Below are 17,100 nucleotides of genomic sequence, written 5' to 3'. Positions count from 1 at the left end.
TTCATCTGTAGTCCAATAGAAGCCATTTGACCTTTCAGGGGAGCCTGGCATGCTGCAGTCCATGGGGTCACGAAGAGTTGGACACGACTGAGCAACTGAACTGAACTGATGATTTATAGCCTTAGTTTCCTCTTCTGTGCAGCAGGTCTGCCTTGGACAGGGCTGTTGTGGAGACCAAAGAGATGCAGGATGACCAGGTGCTTCTCCACTACTGGGAACTGACTTCAGGTTAATGGTTCATACTGCAGAAAAACTGATATTTTTTTTTTTTATGTCTATGGCCTAGATAATTTCTCCTGTTTAATGAGGATTCTAATGTAGTGGCTCTGACTCTGGAGCCAGACTGCCTCAATGTGGATCTTGGACCACCACTTCTTCACTGATGACCCTGGGAAATTACTCTGTAGTTGTGGGCCTCAGTTTTCTCATTGATCAGATAGAAATATTATCAGAGCACTAACCTCACAGGGTTGTCATGAAGGCTCAATAACATAAATCATATAAAAAGTACCTAATCTAATGCCTGGGACAATAATGATGACTTGTTGCCCTTTGGCTGCTATGATTATTATCTTATTTTATATTTGCAAATACCTCATGTTGTCAGTACTATGATTGTAATGCTATTTGACAGATGAGGACACTGTGGCATAGAGAGATAAAGTCTTATCCAGTGTGATCTATATAAAGTCTTTAGCTCAGGGTCTGGCACATAGTAAGTAAATATTAGTGTCTATCATGAATTGTTCTTAATACACAACATAATTACATTCAGTATCATAAAAATTGTTATCAATAATGATCACAGCCAGAGCTGAGAAGTAGCAGAGCTAGGACTAAAAGTCAGGTCTTTAAGATCACTAACTTGTTACTCTTCCCACTCACTGTACCACAGAACCTGTATGCTCTGGAGTCCTAACACGGCCATCAGGCCACTCTTTGTGGTTTTCCTTCCATTCACCTCACCATGGCCTGAGCATACCCATCATCACCCCTGTCCCTACCTTCTCCTTTGAGCTCCTTGTCCCAGCCCTCCCTTTGGCTGCTGCTGGGCTCCAAGGCAGGCTTGTGTCTGTTGGCTTCCAGAGGAGAGCAGACCTGGCCTGAGGAGGCTGCTTCTCTCAGGCCCATTTCCTTTCTGTCAGAGACAATTTTCTCTGGATCTCAGGGTGGGGCCAAGCTCCTTCAAGGCATTTCCTGCCCAGAAGTTTATATTTGGCCTCAGCAAGAGGAAAGGGAAGTTGGGTTTAGGAAGGGGGGGTTGGGATGTAGAAGTGGTGGTACAGGGTCAAAACAGGTGAGCACCAACATTTTGCAGAACAGGAAAGGGAAGCAGAAGATGGTGGATGTCCCTTCTCTTAAGTAAGTTTGTGTGCTCACAGGAGCTTGGGATGGGAGAGGTAAGTGCTCCATGAGGCAGAATGCCTCCACCCTCATCCAGAGTTTATCTTCTATTCTCACACCTTTGGTCCTTGGTTCCTGAATGTATGGTTTCTTCCCTGGGGCAAGGTGGGCTGCCAGTCAGCCAGTCTGCTGAGTTGCAGATGCATGCTCAGTTCTGTGGAGAAGGCAATGGCACCCCACTCCAGTACTCTTGCCTGGAAAATCCCATGGACAGAGGAGCCTGGTGGGCTGCAGTCCATGGGGTCGCTAGGAGTCGGACACGACTGAGCGACTTCACTTTCGCTTTTCACTTTCATGCATTGGAGGAGGAAATGGCAACCCACTCCAGTGTTCTTGCCTGGAGAATCCCAGAGATGGGGGAGTCTAGTGGGCTGCCATCTCTGGGGTCGCACAGAGTCGGACACGACTGAAGCGACGTAGCAGCAGCAGCTCAGTTCCATGTCCTCACTGTGGAGATGCCAGAGGAGGGGGTGAAGTCGAAGGTCTGCACAATGTTTAGTTGGGAAACAGGACTTCCTATCTAGGTGTTGCCAGAACATGCAGTAGCCCACACCACATAGCACTGGGGAGAGTGAGATACAAAGGACCCAATTGCTGGAGCTCCAGTGGAATGGGGGACACAGTTATGTGCTGTCAAGAAGGTAATGGAAATATTCGGGAAGGGCACTTAATTTAACTGGGTGGTAGGGGGTTGATGAGAGATCAGGGAATGAAGCCTTCATGGGATAGGGTGTCTGACCTCCATCGTGATAAATAATAGGAATTTGCTGCTTCAAATCAGGCTGGGTCTTGAATGTGGAGGTGGAAATCAGTTTGATGTCTGCCCCAGCTGTAGGCAATGGGGAGCCCGTTAGGTTGCAGACTAGGAGAGTGGCCAGGTCAGAGCTGGGCTCTTGGGAGAAGAAGCTGGCAGGATGACCTGTTGAAAGGTCAGCCTGGAGGCTGGGAACTTGCAGGGCGGAAATAATCCAGGCATGAGAACCTGGAGCACGATTGGGCATGGGAAATCGTGACTGTTGGATGGAAAAATGGATAGAAGTTGGTGGCTAAATACATGAGCAGAGAGAGGACCGACCAGCCTGCCTGGAGGTTTAAGCCTTAATGTTTGATGCCTTTGGAGGCCAGAAATCAGGAGAGCTGAACTCGAAGGGAAAGATGGGTTTGTTCTTGGTCCCTACTGAGGGTTCTTTCTTGAGTCTGCCCGAAGAGAGCATGTAAGAGGAGGCTTCCCTCTCTACCGATCACACATACTTCTGTTCTGGGTGTAGATTTTGGTGAGTGGCCATTGAAAGATAGGGAAACTGCCACTTAGATGGAGGTACTGGCTTGCCCAAGGTCATTTGACAGGTTCCTAGTGGAGCTAAGATCAGAATGTAGTTCTCCTGGCTTTGGATCCAGTACTCTGTTTACCCATACCACAGTGGAGGGCAGTTCCATCTGCCCCATACCAGTTAGGCTGGCATCTCTTGCCTCCAGGCTGGGAACTGGAAGTGATGGAGTAGCACGTGGATTATTAAGACACCTGTCTTTCCTTGTCTCCCATGACCTTGTCAGAGCACCTGGGATGGGGTAGGGGACAGGATCCCCTGAGGGCAAGAAAGCTAATGGAGCCTCTGTGGCAGAGGAGGTGACAGCTTTGACCTTCACTTTCACAAGGAAGCCCTGTGCCAGGCAAAATGTCAGCTGTCTGCTTTGGCTCTGCTGCATCAAGTGCTTGCCTAGGAGACCACAAACTGGGCCACCTCTGGACCCAAATTCTCAAGCAGCCCCAGCAGGCCAGAAGTCTGGCTTAGCCACAGGGCCCTCATGGCCCTCCTCCACTTACGGCTGCAGCTTGGGCTACAGCTTTGTGTATGTGTGTGGAGACAGAGCACAGTTGGAAGTTCCTTGTATCACTTCCATATTTATAAAAACTCCAAAAATAAGAACTGTCACCTCCCCTGGCTGACCCTGAAAGGGGTCCACAGTGTCCAGAGATAAGGGACGTACAGTGAACATTGCATTCATTCTTCACCTCACTTCTCAGGACATCCCCGAGGTGGGCTGGGGCTGCCTGGAGGAGCATGAGGCCCCCAGGTAAGGAGGAAGGAAGCTGCTGTTCCTGGGCTCTTACACTTCAGGTCTGGAGTCAAGCTTTCTTTTATTATGGGAGGTGTCCTGTGCATTATAGGATGTTTAGTAGCATCCCTGGCCTCTACTCAGTAGATACTAGCAGCATCGTTCCCCAGTTGTGATGACCAAAAATGTCTCCCAACATTGCCCAAGGTCTCCTGTGATGGGTGAGGGGTTAAATTGTCTCTGGTTGAGAATCCTTGTGGCCCCGTGGCCATGGCATGGACATGGAGTGTTAGAGAAGGAGGGCCACACCTGTGAACCTGCCACTGGCCAGCAAGTAGATTTCGTGGCTTCATTTTGTTGCCACCCAAACCAGGACTCACATCCGAACAGGTGCAGCAGGGGCCCCAAGTTCTGCCCAGCCACCAGAGGCCAGTCAGTGTCTAGCACTATCAAGCTCGGCTGCTTGACATCAGCAGTCCTTGCTGTGGCACCCCTCCTGCAACGGTTGGAATGTAGGATAAGAGCTATTTTGGTCTCAGTCTCCCTTTCCCCCTCCCCTGGAAGAACCTAGTTAGAGTTGTGATTCCAGCTAAGAGCAGGAGAGACAACTAGTACGCCTGACCTCCCAGTGGACAGAGCATGGTAGACCCCGGCATGTCCACTGCAAGGTCAGGAGGGGAAGTCTTGACAGTCCCGGCATCCACGACAACTCTTAGTCTTGGCCCTTGTGAAGGCCCTTCTCCATCAGTCTCCCAGAGAGAGAGGTGCATATCTGGGTGGTCACCTGTTGCAGCACCTTTGCTAGGGTCAGAACAAATCCCACAGACCCCTTTGTGCAAATTCAAATGAAGTACTGCCTCGGGGCTGAGTGGACACATTTCTCATGGCCAAAGCCCATTAGTATAATCTTACGGGAGAGTGGAAGGAGCAGGTCACGAGCACTTGGGGTCAGCTGAGATCTGAGCCCTCTACTAGAAGGCCACCACCTCCTCAAGGGAGGTCCCTCTCTAGGAGTAGGGGTAGGCAGAGGAACTGAGAGCTGCATCAACCAAGAGAAATGATCTGAGAAGCTCTTTGCCAGGACTTGGCATTTCCCAGGTGCAACAGCAAGACGAGTGGTTGATGGCCCCTCTGCCTACCTTGGCAACAAGCTTGGCCTCACAGACTCCACCCTGGAAACTTGAGTTGTCACACAGATACCTGGGAACTTGGGTTGTCACATAGACAGCGGCTTCCCAGGGCTTTCTTCACCCCTCTGAACATTGGCTCTTTCCCCTAGGCTCACTGGAGGTAGGGGACATCATGCTGAAACAAACCTTGTTTTGGAGATAACCCATCCTGCGTTCACCCTGGAGAAGGAAATGGCAGCCCACTCCAGTATTCTTGCCTGGAGAATTTCATGGATAAAGGAACCTGGTGGGCTACAGTCTATAGGGTCGCCAAGAGTCAGACATGACTGACTATCACTCATCCTGCATTGATGGCCACGAGGGAGATGCCCTTCCAAATAGGCAGCTAAGTAAGAGAAACGAAACCAAGTTTGTTGAAAGCTGCCTCATGGAATAAGTCAGCTAACTGAATAAATTGCCTTCACAGACACCCGCAGATGTCTATCACATGCATTCCCATCACTGTTCGCTGGCCCCAAAGAGAGCATGAGCCAGTGATGAGAACACGCCTGAGTGTAGCCTCTCGATAGAATCTTCCTGAAGACCTATGCTGTGGCTTTTTATCAGGTTATGTCTGTTTTGGGTAGCGGTTCTCGATGGGTGTGCTTTCAAATCACCTGGAGAGATCTCAAAAACAAAACAAAACTAATTATATCCCCAGAGAGTCTGATTTAATTGGTCATGATTTAATTGGGCCCTGGCACTGGCATTTTCAAGTTCCCCAGATTATAATGTGTAGCCCAAATCAAGAGGGGACTGCTCTGGTAGTAACAAGAACACTTTGATCTGGCCCTCTGTGACATCTACCCCTTTCTTGTCCTAGGCCCTGGATGTTGCCCAGTCCTGAGGCCTGAGCCAGATTTTGGGTTGGAAGGGAGCAGGCTGAACCAGGACCTGGGCAGCAGCTATCTCACAGCCCACAGGGTAACCAAAGGCATAAAGGGCTTGAGTTCCCCGACAGTGGTGTGAAGAGGGGTGACTGGCGAGTGAAGAGAGTGGCTGGATGAGACCTGAGCTCTGGCAGCTTAGTTGCTGATTGTCTTTTCTTCTCCTAGCTCACTTTCTCACTTCTTTATACCTAGGACACAATCTGAACTGAACTTTAAAGACTCTGTGGATACAAAGTTCAAGTTGTCTTAATAAAAGCAGCCCTCTCTGATGATAACTTTCATACAACCTCTCAAATCAGACAGAACCCAGCCAGATACACAGAGTAACCTCAGAGGCAGGCAGTAAAGTTGTTAGTCCCCAAATTGTAGATTTGGAAACCAAAGCTTAGAGAGTAAAGCAAGTTGCATATGATTTAGGCAGCAAGTGGGAGAGTCAGCTTGATTGGACAAAGCTTTTTCTCCAACTCAGTTATCATCTTTGGGTGTTATTGTATTTCCTCAGTGGGAAATAGTGCTGCCTTTTTCCTAAGTATATCAACTCTTCCCTTGTTCATGTAGAGTTTCTCTAAAACAGAAGCCCTGCTTTTCTCTTCATTGTATCCTTCTCTGTATAGAAAAGTGTGCCGTGCTAAGAGGCTCCCTGGATGTGGCCTGTGGAAGTGTAGGTGTAGATACTGTCATTTACCCCTGAGACAGTACACTGCTGCTCAGCTATTTCTTCTTTGTCATTCCCTCTGGGAGACTGAGGCATGATTGACTCTGGAGCATTCTAGTATGTCCTCTCCCCCAACCCTTGAGGGGATCGGCTGGGCCCCTCCCCAGGGAATCTCAGCTTAAATCTTAGTGGAATCCAGCTTGTGCCAGTCGGATGCTGTCCCTGACCTGTCCTGGCATATTACCCTAGTCTTGGCCAGCAAAATGGCCTGCAGAACATAGTAGTTAAAACTGTTGGAATTTGCGCATCTGGACACAGGCAGGACCAGGGGCCACAGACATTCCTCCATCACTCGTCTCAGCCTGCCCAGTGTCACTCTTCCTGCCAGGCACATAAGACAATCCTTGGTCTGGGCTCGCTGGGCCCCAGCCCCAGGGAGACTGACTACTGGGGATGGGTGGTCACTCCTGGCCCCAGCCTGGACAGGCTAGAATTGGTGGGAAGGACAAAGCAAAGCACCTTAGCTCAGCCCTTAATCACCAAGACAAAAGTCCCTGACCACTCCATCTGGGAGGGAGCCTCAGGGCCTCTCAAGCCTCTGTGAGGTGGTCTATTGTCAGGAGCCAAAGTCCCTGACATCCTGCCAGGTAATAAGCCATTACATTCTTTAGATTCCTGCCAGGAGGTGCTGCTGAGGATTCATTCAGACCCTGCTTCCAACTCCTTGGCTGCTTTGTCTTTTGGAATTATTGTGGCCTCTTTGATAATTCTGCCTCCTACTTTCACTTCCTTGAGCCATCTAGTTCTAATTCTGACAGAGATATAGATGCAGATATTATCCAGGCCCAGAAAAGAATACTCGTTGGGTCTTTTTCTCCCATTTTCTCTTTTTCCTTGGGACCCTTCTGTCAGTGTTGGGTAGGAACTCTCTGCTGAATGCTCGGTACAATGTGCCAGTGTATTTTATCCCTGGTATTTTATTTAATGTTCTCAGTAGCTATTAGTGGTGGATTCTATTTTTGTCATTTTACAGAAAAGAATACTGAGTCATAGAGAGGTTAAACAACTTGCCCAAAGTTAGAGAATTAGCTAGTCAGACTGCTTAGTCAGAGAGCAAGTGACTGACCAGGATTTGAACTCAGACTTGTCACCCCACTAGATCGGAAGGGCAGAAAAAAGTTTGGGGACCTGGAGTTGGTTCCTTTGAATCTAAGCCCTTTGTTTATGTGGCATCTGAAGGCAGGTGCCATAATGCAATGGAAAGAGCACAGGACATGGAATTAAAAGATGGTAGCAATTTCAGCTGTGACACTTAATTCTGTGTGATTTGGTAAAGTCCCTTGGGCCGTTTTCAGTATGTCTATACTGTAGCTTTTAAAAAATACTGATTTGGAGAGTCTTACCACAGATCAATTAAATCAGCCTCTGGGGGTGGGGCTCCCAGGGATTGGTATTTTTACAAAGCTTCCTAGTTGATTCTAATGTACGTCCACGGGTGAAAATCCCTGAGCTAGCTGATTTGTGCCAGTGCTTCCCAAACTCTAATGTGCATGCAGATCACTCAAGGACTTACTTAAATGTAGATTCTGTTTCAGAAAGTCTGGGATTCTGCCTTTCTAACAAGTTCCAAGGTGAAGCTGATGCCACTAATCCAATGATCACACTTTGAATAGCAGGAAGCTAGAGGCCTCTAAGGGCTTCCCTGGTAGCTCAACTGGTAAAGAATCTGACTGCAATGCAGGAGACCCTGGTTCAATTCCTGGTCAGGAAGATCCTCTGGAGAAGGGCTAGGCTACCCACTCCAGTATTCTTGGGCTTCCCAATGTTGGAAGACCTGGGTTCGATCCCAGGGTTGGGAAGACCCCCAAGAGGATGGCAACCCACTCTAGTATTCTTGCCTGGAGAATCCCCATGTACAGAGGAGCCTGGTGGGCTACAGTCCATGGGATCGCAAAGAGTCGGATGAGACTGAGCAACTAAGCACAGCACAGCACGGAGGGCTCTATGTATGAATGAAAAGCCTTGGCACCCACCTGAGTGAGCTGGTTCCCTTCCCACCAACCCTGGCCAGGGCTACTGCCAAGCACTGGGGGCGTGGGCAGCCTTCCCCTCTCCCACAGGCCCTTGTGACTCAGGTGAAAGGTGCAGATGTGTAGATCAGGACTTCATTTCTGCAGTCTTCCACCTCCTCCAGGCTCAGGAAGGGCATCCGGATGCGTCTGCCTCTGCTGCCTCCTCCTTGTTCTCCCTCTAGCCATGAGTGACCAGGGGCTACAATGGTCTTCGAGTGTGTGTTCCTGACATGCAGACCTGATCCTGAAGGGTGGTCCCCCTGCCTGGGGTGGCCTTTTCCCGGGGCGGGGTGGGGGGGCGGGAGGTAGGAGCAAGAGACAGGGAAGTGGCTGTGGCAGCTGACTCAGCTGTCCTACCAGCAAAACCATGTCCGTCAAATGTGGCCTGGGCTGGAGTGAAGTTCCTTAGGGCTGTTCTCACTGTGTCCCCAAATCACCACTGACCTGGAGATCCAGATCCTTTCCTGGTCTAGCATTGCCCCCTGCCAGAGGGGCTGAGGTACTGCTAGCTGGGCTCTGTGGGAGCAAACACTTTCCAGTGCTTCTCAGAGGTCCTCGTGATTCCTAGATCTCTGTTGTAGGTTAGAAGGTTATGGTGATGTAAAACACGTGTGCACACAGATGCAGGTGTGGGTACAGACTGAGGTGCCTGAGGGGGAGTGCATCCAGGTGCATGGTCCCACACTGATCTATGTGGATCACGGACATGAGCAAACTTGGCTACAGTTACTTGCAGAGACAGATACTGGGATGGCAGCAACCAATGCACACGCTCTCAGAAATGCAGAATGTTCATCCCTACCCCTGCCCTGTTGGCCCATTAAGCCCTCAGGGGCTCCAGAGGCTGCAGAGCCTTTTCTTCTGTGCAACAACTCCTCATTAGTGACCCTTGGGGAGCCTATCTTTTTCCGACCGACTTCCACCTTCCCGCATTCTTCCTTCCCTTGTCTACCCACCTAGCATCTCTGAAATACATTTGTGTCCTTTACCTTATGATTCCTGGCTGCCAGAATCTCATCTTGGATTTCCCTGTGGGAGAGCACTAGGGAGAGAGCTCTTCCTGTCTTGGAAAATCCTCGCCAGTCTCCTTGGAGGCTCCTGGTTATAGTCTGTAAGGAAGTGGAAGACATGTGGGGGCAGGAATCCATGGGCAGAGCAGCTCTGCAGAGGCAGCAGCCTCTCTGTGGCCCCAACATCAATGACAGCTCCTATGGTCCCAGCCCCACTGCTCCCTGGCACCATGGGTGGGGAACTGGGCAGTCCCAGGGTTCTGCTGCAGATACTCAGCCTGCCATGGCCAGGAGGGCCTCCACTGTGGCTTTAGTCCACCTGCAAGTCTCCACTGAGGCTAGCAGGGGTGCCCCACCCTGCGCTAGGCACTCCCAGGGCAGAATTGGGAGGCTAACCCAGCCATTGCCCTCCAAGACTCCCATAAGCCAGCACTGTCAGCTGGACAGTCAGCTGTTGTGCCACAAAGAGGCCAAGCCATGGGGGAGGGCTGGAACAGTCCAGGGAAGCCCTGTGGGGATGGAGGCATCCTCACCTGGACCTTGGTGATGGGGGAGGAAGAGCTGCTTTGTTAGAAGGGGTCGGAACCTTGAGCAGGAAGCACACTGAGCTTGGACTCTGGCCTCTGCACCACTGCCTTATTGTGTGAGACTTATAGATGAGTCCTTCCTTTCTGAACCTGTTTGGATATGTGTAAATTGAGCATATTAAAATCCACACAGCTTATGGTGTGTGTTAAATGAGATTTGTTATCAGAATGCTGGGGAATATTAGGTATGATGATGGAAAACAGAATAACGCTGTTGCACATTTTGTATGCCTAGCTGGACCTGGGCTGTGGAAGGGGGTGCCTCCCCGGTGGTGGAGGAAGGAGTGGATGAAGACACAGTGGTGGTTTCTTCCCCTGCAGTATTCCTTGACCCCAGATGTTCCTTGGAGTTGTTGCTGGTGGTGGTCCTGTTCTTGGGCAGAGAATGCAGTGTGAGAGAGGTGTCCCACCACATCCAGGGAGTAGGGTTTAGGGAGCAGAGAGGAAATCCTAGCTGTGACATGGAGTGAATGTGCTAGCCCCTTTGTGCTTCTGTTGTCATCTCCAGGTCACCAGAGCTTTAGGTACCTCCCTGCTGGAGGTTCAACGGTGCATACCCAGGGTGGCTTGCCTCCAGCACCTGCTAACCTTCTTCCTCTGCCTGTCTCTCTTCCTCTCATCTGTTTTAGAAGCTGAGGCCAAAAAAGCATGCAGGTGGCTCCGAGCAACAGGATTCCCTAAGTATGCTCAGCTTTTTGAAGGTAAGGTCACTCAGTGGTTCCCCCTGCCCAACCCGAGTTGCCTTATCCCTCCATTTTTCAGTTGGAACATGGGACCCATAAGATTTTTTTTCTCCCACCATACAAGAAGCTGTTTATCCTGGCCTGCTCCCATAGTTACAACCTCTGTCCTGTCTTTTCTCCTGCCTGCTCATCAGCTCTCACAAGTTCTGGGGTCTCCCATATGTTAAAGTGCCTTGTCTCAAGCAGGCCTGCTGTACTGCACAGCTCCCAAGGACGGTATTTATGTAGACGTAACATGGAGGGTGCACTCTGGAAGCCCTGCTTTCACCTCCCCTCCCAGTGGCCTTATTTCTCTGCTTTCCTTCATTTTTCTGTTTTTCTCTAGGGTTATTCATACTTGCTGTTTCCATTCTTCCCACATCCCCACTTCTACCTTCGCTTCATCCCCACCTCGCTAACAAAACAGTCCTTGTCAAGTTCACCAGGGACCTGCATGTGGTTAAATTCAGTGGTCCCTTCTCAGACCTGACTTAATCTCTCAGTAGCATTCAGTGCAGTTGGCCACTCCAGCTCCTGGCCTGCCCTCTTCTCCCGGCTTGCTGGCAGCCACTCTCAGTCTCCTTCGCCAGCTCAGCTTCTTCTAACTGCTCCTCATTGTTAGAGTGTCCCAGGGCTCTGTCCTAGCCCTTCTTCTCTCTGGACATTTATCTCTGAGGAGATCCTTTTCTGAGCACCATGTATATTCTGATGACTCCCCAACGTCTCTCTGTCCAGACCTTAGGCCCAAACTCCAGATCCGTCTCTTCAACTCTCAATTCAGTATCTCTGCTCAGCTGTCTGACAGACGTCTCAGATGTTACCACCTGATGGCGCCACCGCCACTTAAGCCCCACAGCCCGGCATCATCCTCTGGTTCTCTTTTCCTTTGTGCCTGTATCTAACCCTTCAGCAAGACCCTGCTCCCTCCAGACTATATCTTGAATCAATCCACTTCATACCACCTTGACTGGCACATTAGTGTGACCTGCTTGCCCAGCCTAGTGCTACAGCCTCCTTTCTCCACTCCGTCCGCTACTCTGATTTTCAGCAGCTAGAGTGGCCCAGGGAGTGCAGGCCTGACCACAGCACACCTCACTCCACTCTGTCACTCACTCCTCCGCGGGCCTCATGGCACACCCGAAATGCAGTGAGCGGCCATGCTCCGTCCTGGCCGACGAAACTGCATCACCCAGCTTCCACGTGCTCCTCTCCGCTTTGCTCACTACTCTCTGGGCTCAACCAGACTCTCGCCCTCCTTGGAGCCTTAGGTTTGGTCCTGCTGGAGACCTTTTCCCAGACTCTTTGCCCAGTTGGGCCCCTTCTTGCTCTTCAGGGCTCAGCTCAGAAGTTACTGCCTTAGTAAGGCCTCTCTTTACCCTGTCACCCTGGCTCATGTCTTTGCTAGCATTTGTAACAGCATAGTTTGTTTCTCTCACATACTGTTCACCATCTGTTGCCCCTGTGAGAGCGCAAACTCCATGAAAGCTTGGATCGTTTTTGTCTCATTCGCTGTTGTGTCCCCAGTGCCTAGCAGAAAGTTGGTGTTCAATTAACATTAGTAAATGAGTCCATGGGCTTGTTTTACCAGTAGGCAGAGAGGTGTGAGATTTTGCAGGTATTCTCTCCTCTCCCTCCACTCCTTGCTCTTCCCCTTTCCCTTCTCAAACCCCAGGGAGCAGGTGCTCTTGCTCTGAGCAGAAGGGAAAGGGAGCTATTATTTGACTGCACAGTGTCCTTGTTCTTTCCCTGGTGCCCCTGGTTCACCTTGGGCCAGAGAGGAGGTTCCCTGTCTTGCGCAGCCTCCCGCATGGACCTGCCTCACTGACTGATGGGTCGTCTTGTCCAGCTCGACCTTTCTGTCTTCTCCTTGATCTTCCCCCTGTGGCCAACCGTGAGCTCCCCGGGTCCCTGCTTCACTGCAGCCTTTCTTCTCCTCCTCAGCTCTCACCTGCCTAGCTCCCTGCTTCCTGGGCCCCCTTCTTCTCACTGCAGGGTCCCTGGCACTGAGTTTCTAACCTGCTGTTCTCGACTCATCTCTGCTTTTCTCTGCCATACAGAAGGTTTGTTTCCTGTGGATATTGGCTCTGTGAAGAAGGACCACAGTTTTCTGGACGAGGACTCTTTGGGGGCCCTGTGCAGGTAGGGGGGCTAAGGGCTAGGCCTGGGAGGTCATGGGCCTGGCTTGGGGCTTCCTTATGGGAAAAAAGCCATCCTTGCCCCCCCGACAGAGTAACCTGCCTATTAACAAAGCTCATCTGCTGCTCTCCTGCTCTTCACTCTTCCCTCTGTCTCTGTGCCTGTGATATCCTCACCGCCCACCCCCAGGCACTAGAAAGCCAAGGTCTTTGGCCTTTTTTTCCCCTTCAGTTAGAGCCTCCAAACACTCCTCTAATTCGTTCCCCTCTACTTTTTGAGGCCAAACTACGACTTCTTGGATCCATCCTTCTAACTGGCCTTCCTGTCTTCCATCTCTGCATTCCCATCCTTGCTCTGATCCAACCCCACAAGAGCCACCAGAGTCAGCTTCCCAGTGAGTGCTCCTCTGCTTGAAATATGTCGCCATCTACAGAAACAAGTCTAAAGCTTTTTTAGCACGACACCTGAGGCCTTTTGCAACATGACTCTGACCAGCCTTATCAGTCTCAGTCCTCCCCTCACACATGCGCTGATCTGTTTACTGACCATTTCCCTCTCTACCTTGTCACAGGCTTTGGTTGAAGACTGGGATAGGAGTCTTTGTCTCTCTGTCGATCCAAATCCCATTTCTGTTCTCCAGAAAGACTTCTCTCTGACTGCACCCCCCTGCCTTCAGGAAAGTTGCTCATCCCACCCTCTGTGTGCCCTCTATGCCTTCTGTCTGCTCTGTTCTTGAATATGTCCCATCTCTGTAGTGGTTGTTTTTATTTTTTGTCTCACATCTGTAAGTTCCTAGAAGACAAGAGCCCATAATATCTAAAGCATCATGTCTAGCATGGAAACCTTCATGAACACGGGGACTTGGGAGATGTTTTGATGTCTTGAGCACGTGAAGCAGTGGACGGCATCTTCCTAGTGTCTAGGCTAGTCCCTGCAGGCTCAGTGGCTTGTGACCCTTGGGTGAACCCTGCTTTGTATTATTTGCAGGAGGCTGATGACCTTGAACAGTTGTGCCTCGATGAAACTGGAGGTTCATTTTCAATGCAAGCAGGTGAGTTAGGGCAAGGATAGGATCTGTGGTCTTGTGGCACCATGGGGAACCCAGGACATACACAAACCACTTATAAAACTAGTTCCAGTGTCCTAGGAGTCTGGGCTGTCCAGGGTGTTGCCTTGGTCCAGCCTGGGAGTAGGATGTAGGGGGCTTTATGAAGCTGCTGGGTTTCCGCTAGCCTGGTCTCGAAGTTGGGGTATGAGAAGAAGTACCCTGACCCATAGCATCACTCAGCCTTATCAGCCCACCACTCCCTCCTGGATTTTCTAATAACTTGACCTAGTGATGGCCATCCCTCAGGGAAGTCCATCTGCCTACGTGCCTTCTCTGTGATGGCAAAAACTCCTTGACTTAGGGGCAGAGACAGAATAATGTGATGGAAAATCATGGCCTATATGATCTTAGAAGATCTTAGAAGTCAGGATGTCCAGTCTCACTTCACGAAGTCTTACCACACTAAGCCTCATTTTCTCCAGCTCTACAATGAATTGAGGGCAGCATTAATACCCTCCAAAAACCTTTCTGACTCTGCTAGTCTGGGCTTGCAGAAACTAAGATAGCTCTGGGTCTGCATGTAGCCCTGGAAGGTGGGGAAATGAACCTATCCTTCCCTGGGGTCAGACTTTATGGGTTTTTCTCTGGAGCTTTTTCCACCAGAGGCCTGCCGTCAACAAGTCGCCAGGGAAACAGGAGACCTTGGGCTCCTAGCCCCAGCTCTGCACTGACTTTTCAGTGACTTTGGACAAACCTCTTCCCCTCTCTAGTCCTCAGCTTCCCCACTTTGCAAAGTAGAAAACTAGAAAATGTAAAATATCCTTTCTAGCTCTGGCATTCCGGGATTCTTATGTAAGACTGTAGCCTCAAGACTCACTGGGAGGCTGCTGAGGACAAGATGTCGGGATGCTTGGATTCCAGCCCGGCTGTGTCACTCACTTGAAAGTGAAATTGTTAGTCCCTCAGTCATGTTTGACTCTTTGCAACCCCATGGACTATACCCCTTCAGGCTCCTCTGTCCATGGGATTCTCCAGGCAAGAATACTGGAGTGGGTTACCATGTCCTTCTCCAAAGGATCTTCCTGTGACATTGTATGACCTTGGGCAAGCAGCTTCTCATTTGTTTAGGTTTCCCTGTGTGTAAAATGGGTAGGGATTTGATTGATCAGATGACCACTACCCTCCATCCAGGCTTTCTCCATGACTCCTGGCTTCTTCTGGCACTCCCAGAGTGCAGAGGAGTGCCTCCCACTCTGAGGATGTGTTCTCAGTCAGAGAGCAGGGCCCTTTGCCCCCAAGTCCCCAAAGAGTTGGGAGGCAGAGAGTGGAGCCCAAGAAAGGGCTTGTGGACTGGCTACCTGTGACCCTACCCTGTGATGCCCTTCTCAGAATGAAGACTCAGAGGAGGAAGAGCACTGTACCGTCAGCAACCACTGGACCTTTGAGCGAGAAAGTAAGCAGTGGTCTCACATGGGGTCCTCTGACTTGTTGGCCCCACCAAGCCCTGGCCTGCCAGTGACCTCTAGCCGTGAGGGCGTCCTCACTGAGCTTAGTGCCACCTCCCTGCCTGCCATCACCGTGAGCCTACCACCTAAGCCAGCGGATCTGCCCTTGCTAGGCCATTCTTCCAGCCCAAGTCACTGGCCCTTCCGCAGCCCCACTCGGGGCCAGGAGGGCCCCCAGGACAAAACCAAGAAGCACCGTTCCCAGAGCTTCCTCAAGCACCTTGAGTCTCTGAGGCGGAAGGAAAAGGGTGGAGGCCGGCAAGCAGATCTGGAGCACAGCTCAGTCACCTCAGAAAAGGTTACCAAAGCCTTCTCTTTCCAAAGTCGCCATGGCTTCCTCTATCGGGCCAAGAACCAGGCAGCCACTTCAGCCAGTGGCAGTGGCTCTGAGACTCAGAGGGCCTGGGAGGCCTGGCCTGAGGCCATGTTCCAGCGTCCTCCGCGGGCACACCAGGGTGATTGCCTGGTGCATGTGCCCAGAGACCACAAACCAGGCACATTCCCTCGCTCCTTGTCCATTGAGAGCCTGTGCCCAGAGGATGGACACCGCCTGGCAGATTGGCAGCCAGGTAGGCACTGGGGCTGTGAAGGGCGCCGGGGCTCCTGTGGCTCCACAGGCAGCCACGCCAGCATCTATGACAACATGCCAGAGCTGTATCCGGCTGAGCCTGTACTGGCTGGGGCCGAGGCTGAAGAGGAGGAGGAGGAGGAAGGTGGGGACAGCTACACTCACCTGGATGACATCCTCCAGCACGTGTGGGGGTTGCAGCAGCGGGTAGAGCTCTGGTCTCAGGCCATGTGCCCAGACCTGGGGCCTCGAGATAAGGAAGAAGAAGAGGAGGACGAAGTAGAGGAGGAGGCCACTTCAACAGTAGAAATAGCCACCGATGGAGTGGAAGGCCAGACCAGTGAGGCTTGGACCCAGGGAGAGGCTCCAGCCCTCAGGGAGTCCCTAGCCCTGGGCCACGTGGATGTGCAACTTGGAGTCCTGGCTCAGCCTCAGACCCCTGCCAAGGCTGAGTTCCTGGCACAGTCAGAGACTGGGGCCCCGGGCTTTGCCCAGGATCATGAGGAGGAGACACATTCAGGGGGGGAACCAACCTCTTCCTCCAGCCTGTCTGTGGAAGAAGGACACGTTTCTGACACTGTGGCCTCCTCCAGTGAGCTGGATAGTAGCGGGAACTCCATGAACGAGGCTGAGGCTACAGGGTCCCCGACTGGACTCCAGACATCAGTATCCCGTGAGCGACGAGATTCAGGTGTCGGGGCCTCACTTACCAGACCCTGCAGGTGGGAGTTCAGGGTAAGGGTGGGGCAGGGCTTCTGTTGTCTCTCTCTTTCTCCCTTCTCCCTTTCCCTCCTCCTCCTCTCATCTCTTCCCTACCCCTTTTCTCCCCTCCCTTCCTTATCCGCTCTCCATATCCCCCTTTCCTAAGGCCAATTTTTTAGTCACAAGGCGCAGGGGAAAGTTCTTAGGGGCTGAAGAGAAAAAGTCCCAGTCCCAGAAGAGAAAAAGAAAGTACAGGACTCAGGAAATCTAGAATGTAAGCTTTAGGACCTGCCTCTGCTACGGCCTGTGCAAACTGTAGCTCCTTTTGGGTTTTGGGTAGCCCATGTGTAAATCAAGGGCGTTGCAGGAGATGGTCTCTGATCCCCAGCTTCACTATTCTGGGTCTTTCAGAGCAGCCCCTCCCCTGCAGTCTTGAATGGAAGAGGGGCTCATACTGTTTGCTGGCACTAGATGGGCCTGATCTCTGTACCACCCTCCCTGACAACATCTTTGCCTTTGGGCAGCCCTGGAAATCTAAGCTTCCTCCACCATGGAGCCCTGCAGCAGTGCTGAC

General features: G+C 51.3%; 1 protein-coding gene across 3 annotated transcripts in view; it reads left to right on the top strand.

The window, feature by feature from the left end:
- Positions 1-17,100, top strand: part of STARD8 (StAR related lipid transfer domain containing 8) — a 33,106-nt gene that overhangs the window by 8,279 nt on the left and 7,727 nt on the right. For 2 of the 3 annotated variants that reach the window (XM_052663898.1, XM_052663896.1), the window contains exons 2-4: positions 10,475-10,546; positions 13,691-13,754; positions 15,141-16,546. In XM_052663898.1, the coding sequence (XP_052519858.1) occupies positions 13,698-13,754; positions 15,141-16,546 (1,463 nt within the window). In that variant the 5' untranslated portion in view covers positions 10,475-10,546; positions 13,691-13,697. Of the gene's footprint in view, positions 1-10,474; positions 10,547-12,624; positions 12,707-13,690; positions 13,755-15,140; positions 16,547-17,100 lie in introns of all 3 variants that reach the window. The other variant, XM_052663899.1, reaches the window with a different exon arrangement.

This window comes from Budorcas taxicolor, chromosome X (genome assembly GCF_023091745.1).
Source record: "Budorcas taxicolor isolate Tak-1 chromosome X, Takin1.1, whole genome shotgun sequence".
NCBI classification, from domain to species: Eukaryota; Metazoa; Chordata; class Mammalia; order Artiodactyla; family Bovidae; genus Budorcas; species Budorcas taxicolor.
Note: the sequence above shows the minus strand (reverse complement) of the source record. Positions and strands in the feature narration are given on the sequence as shown.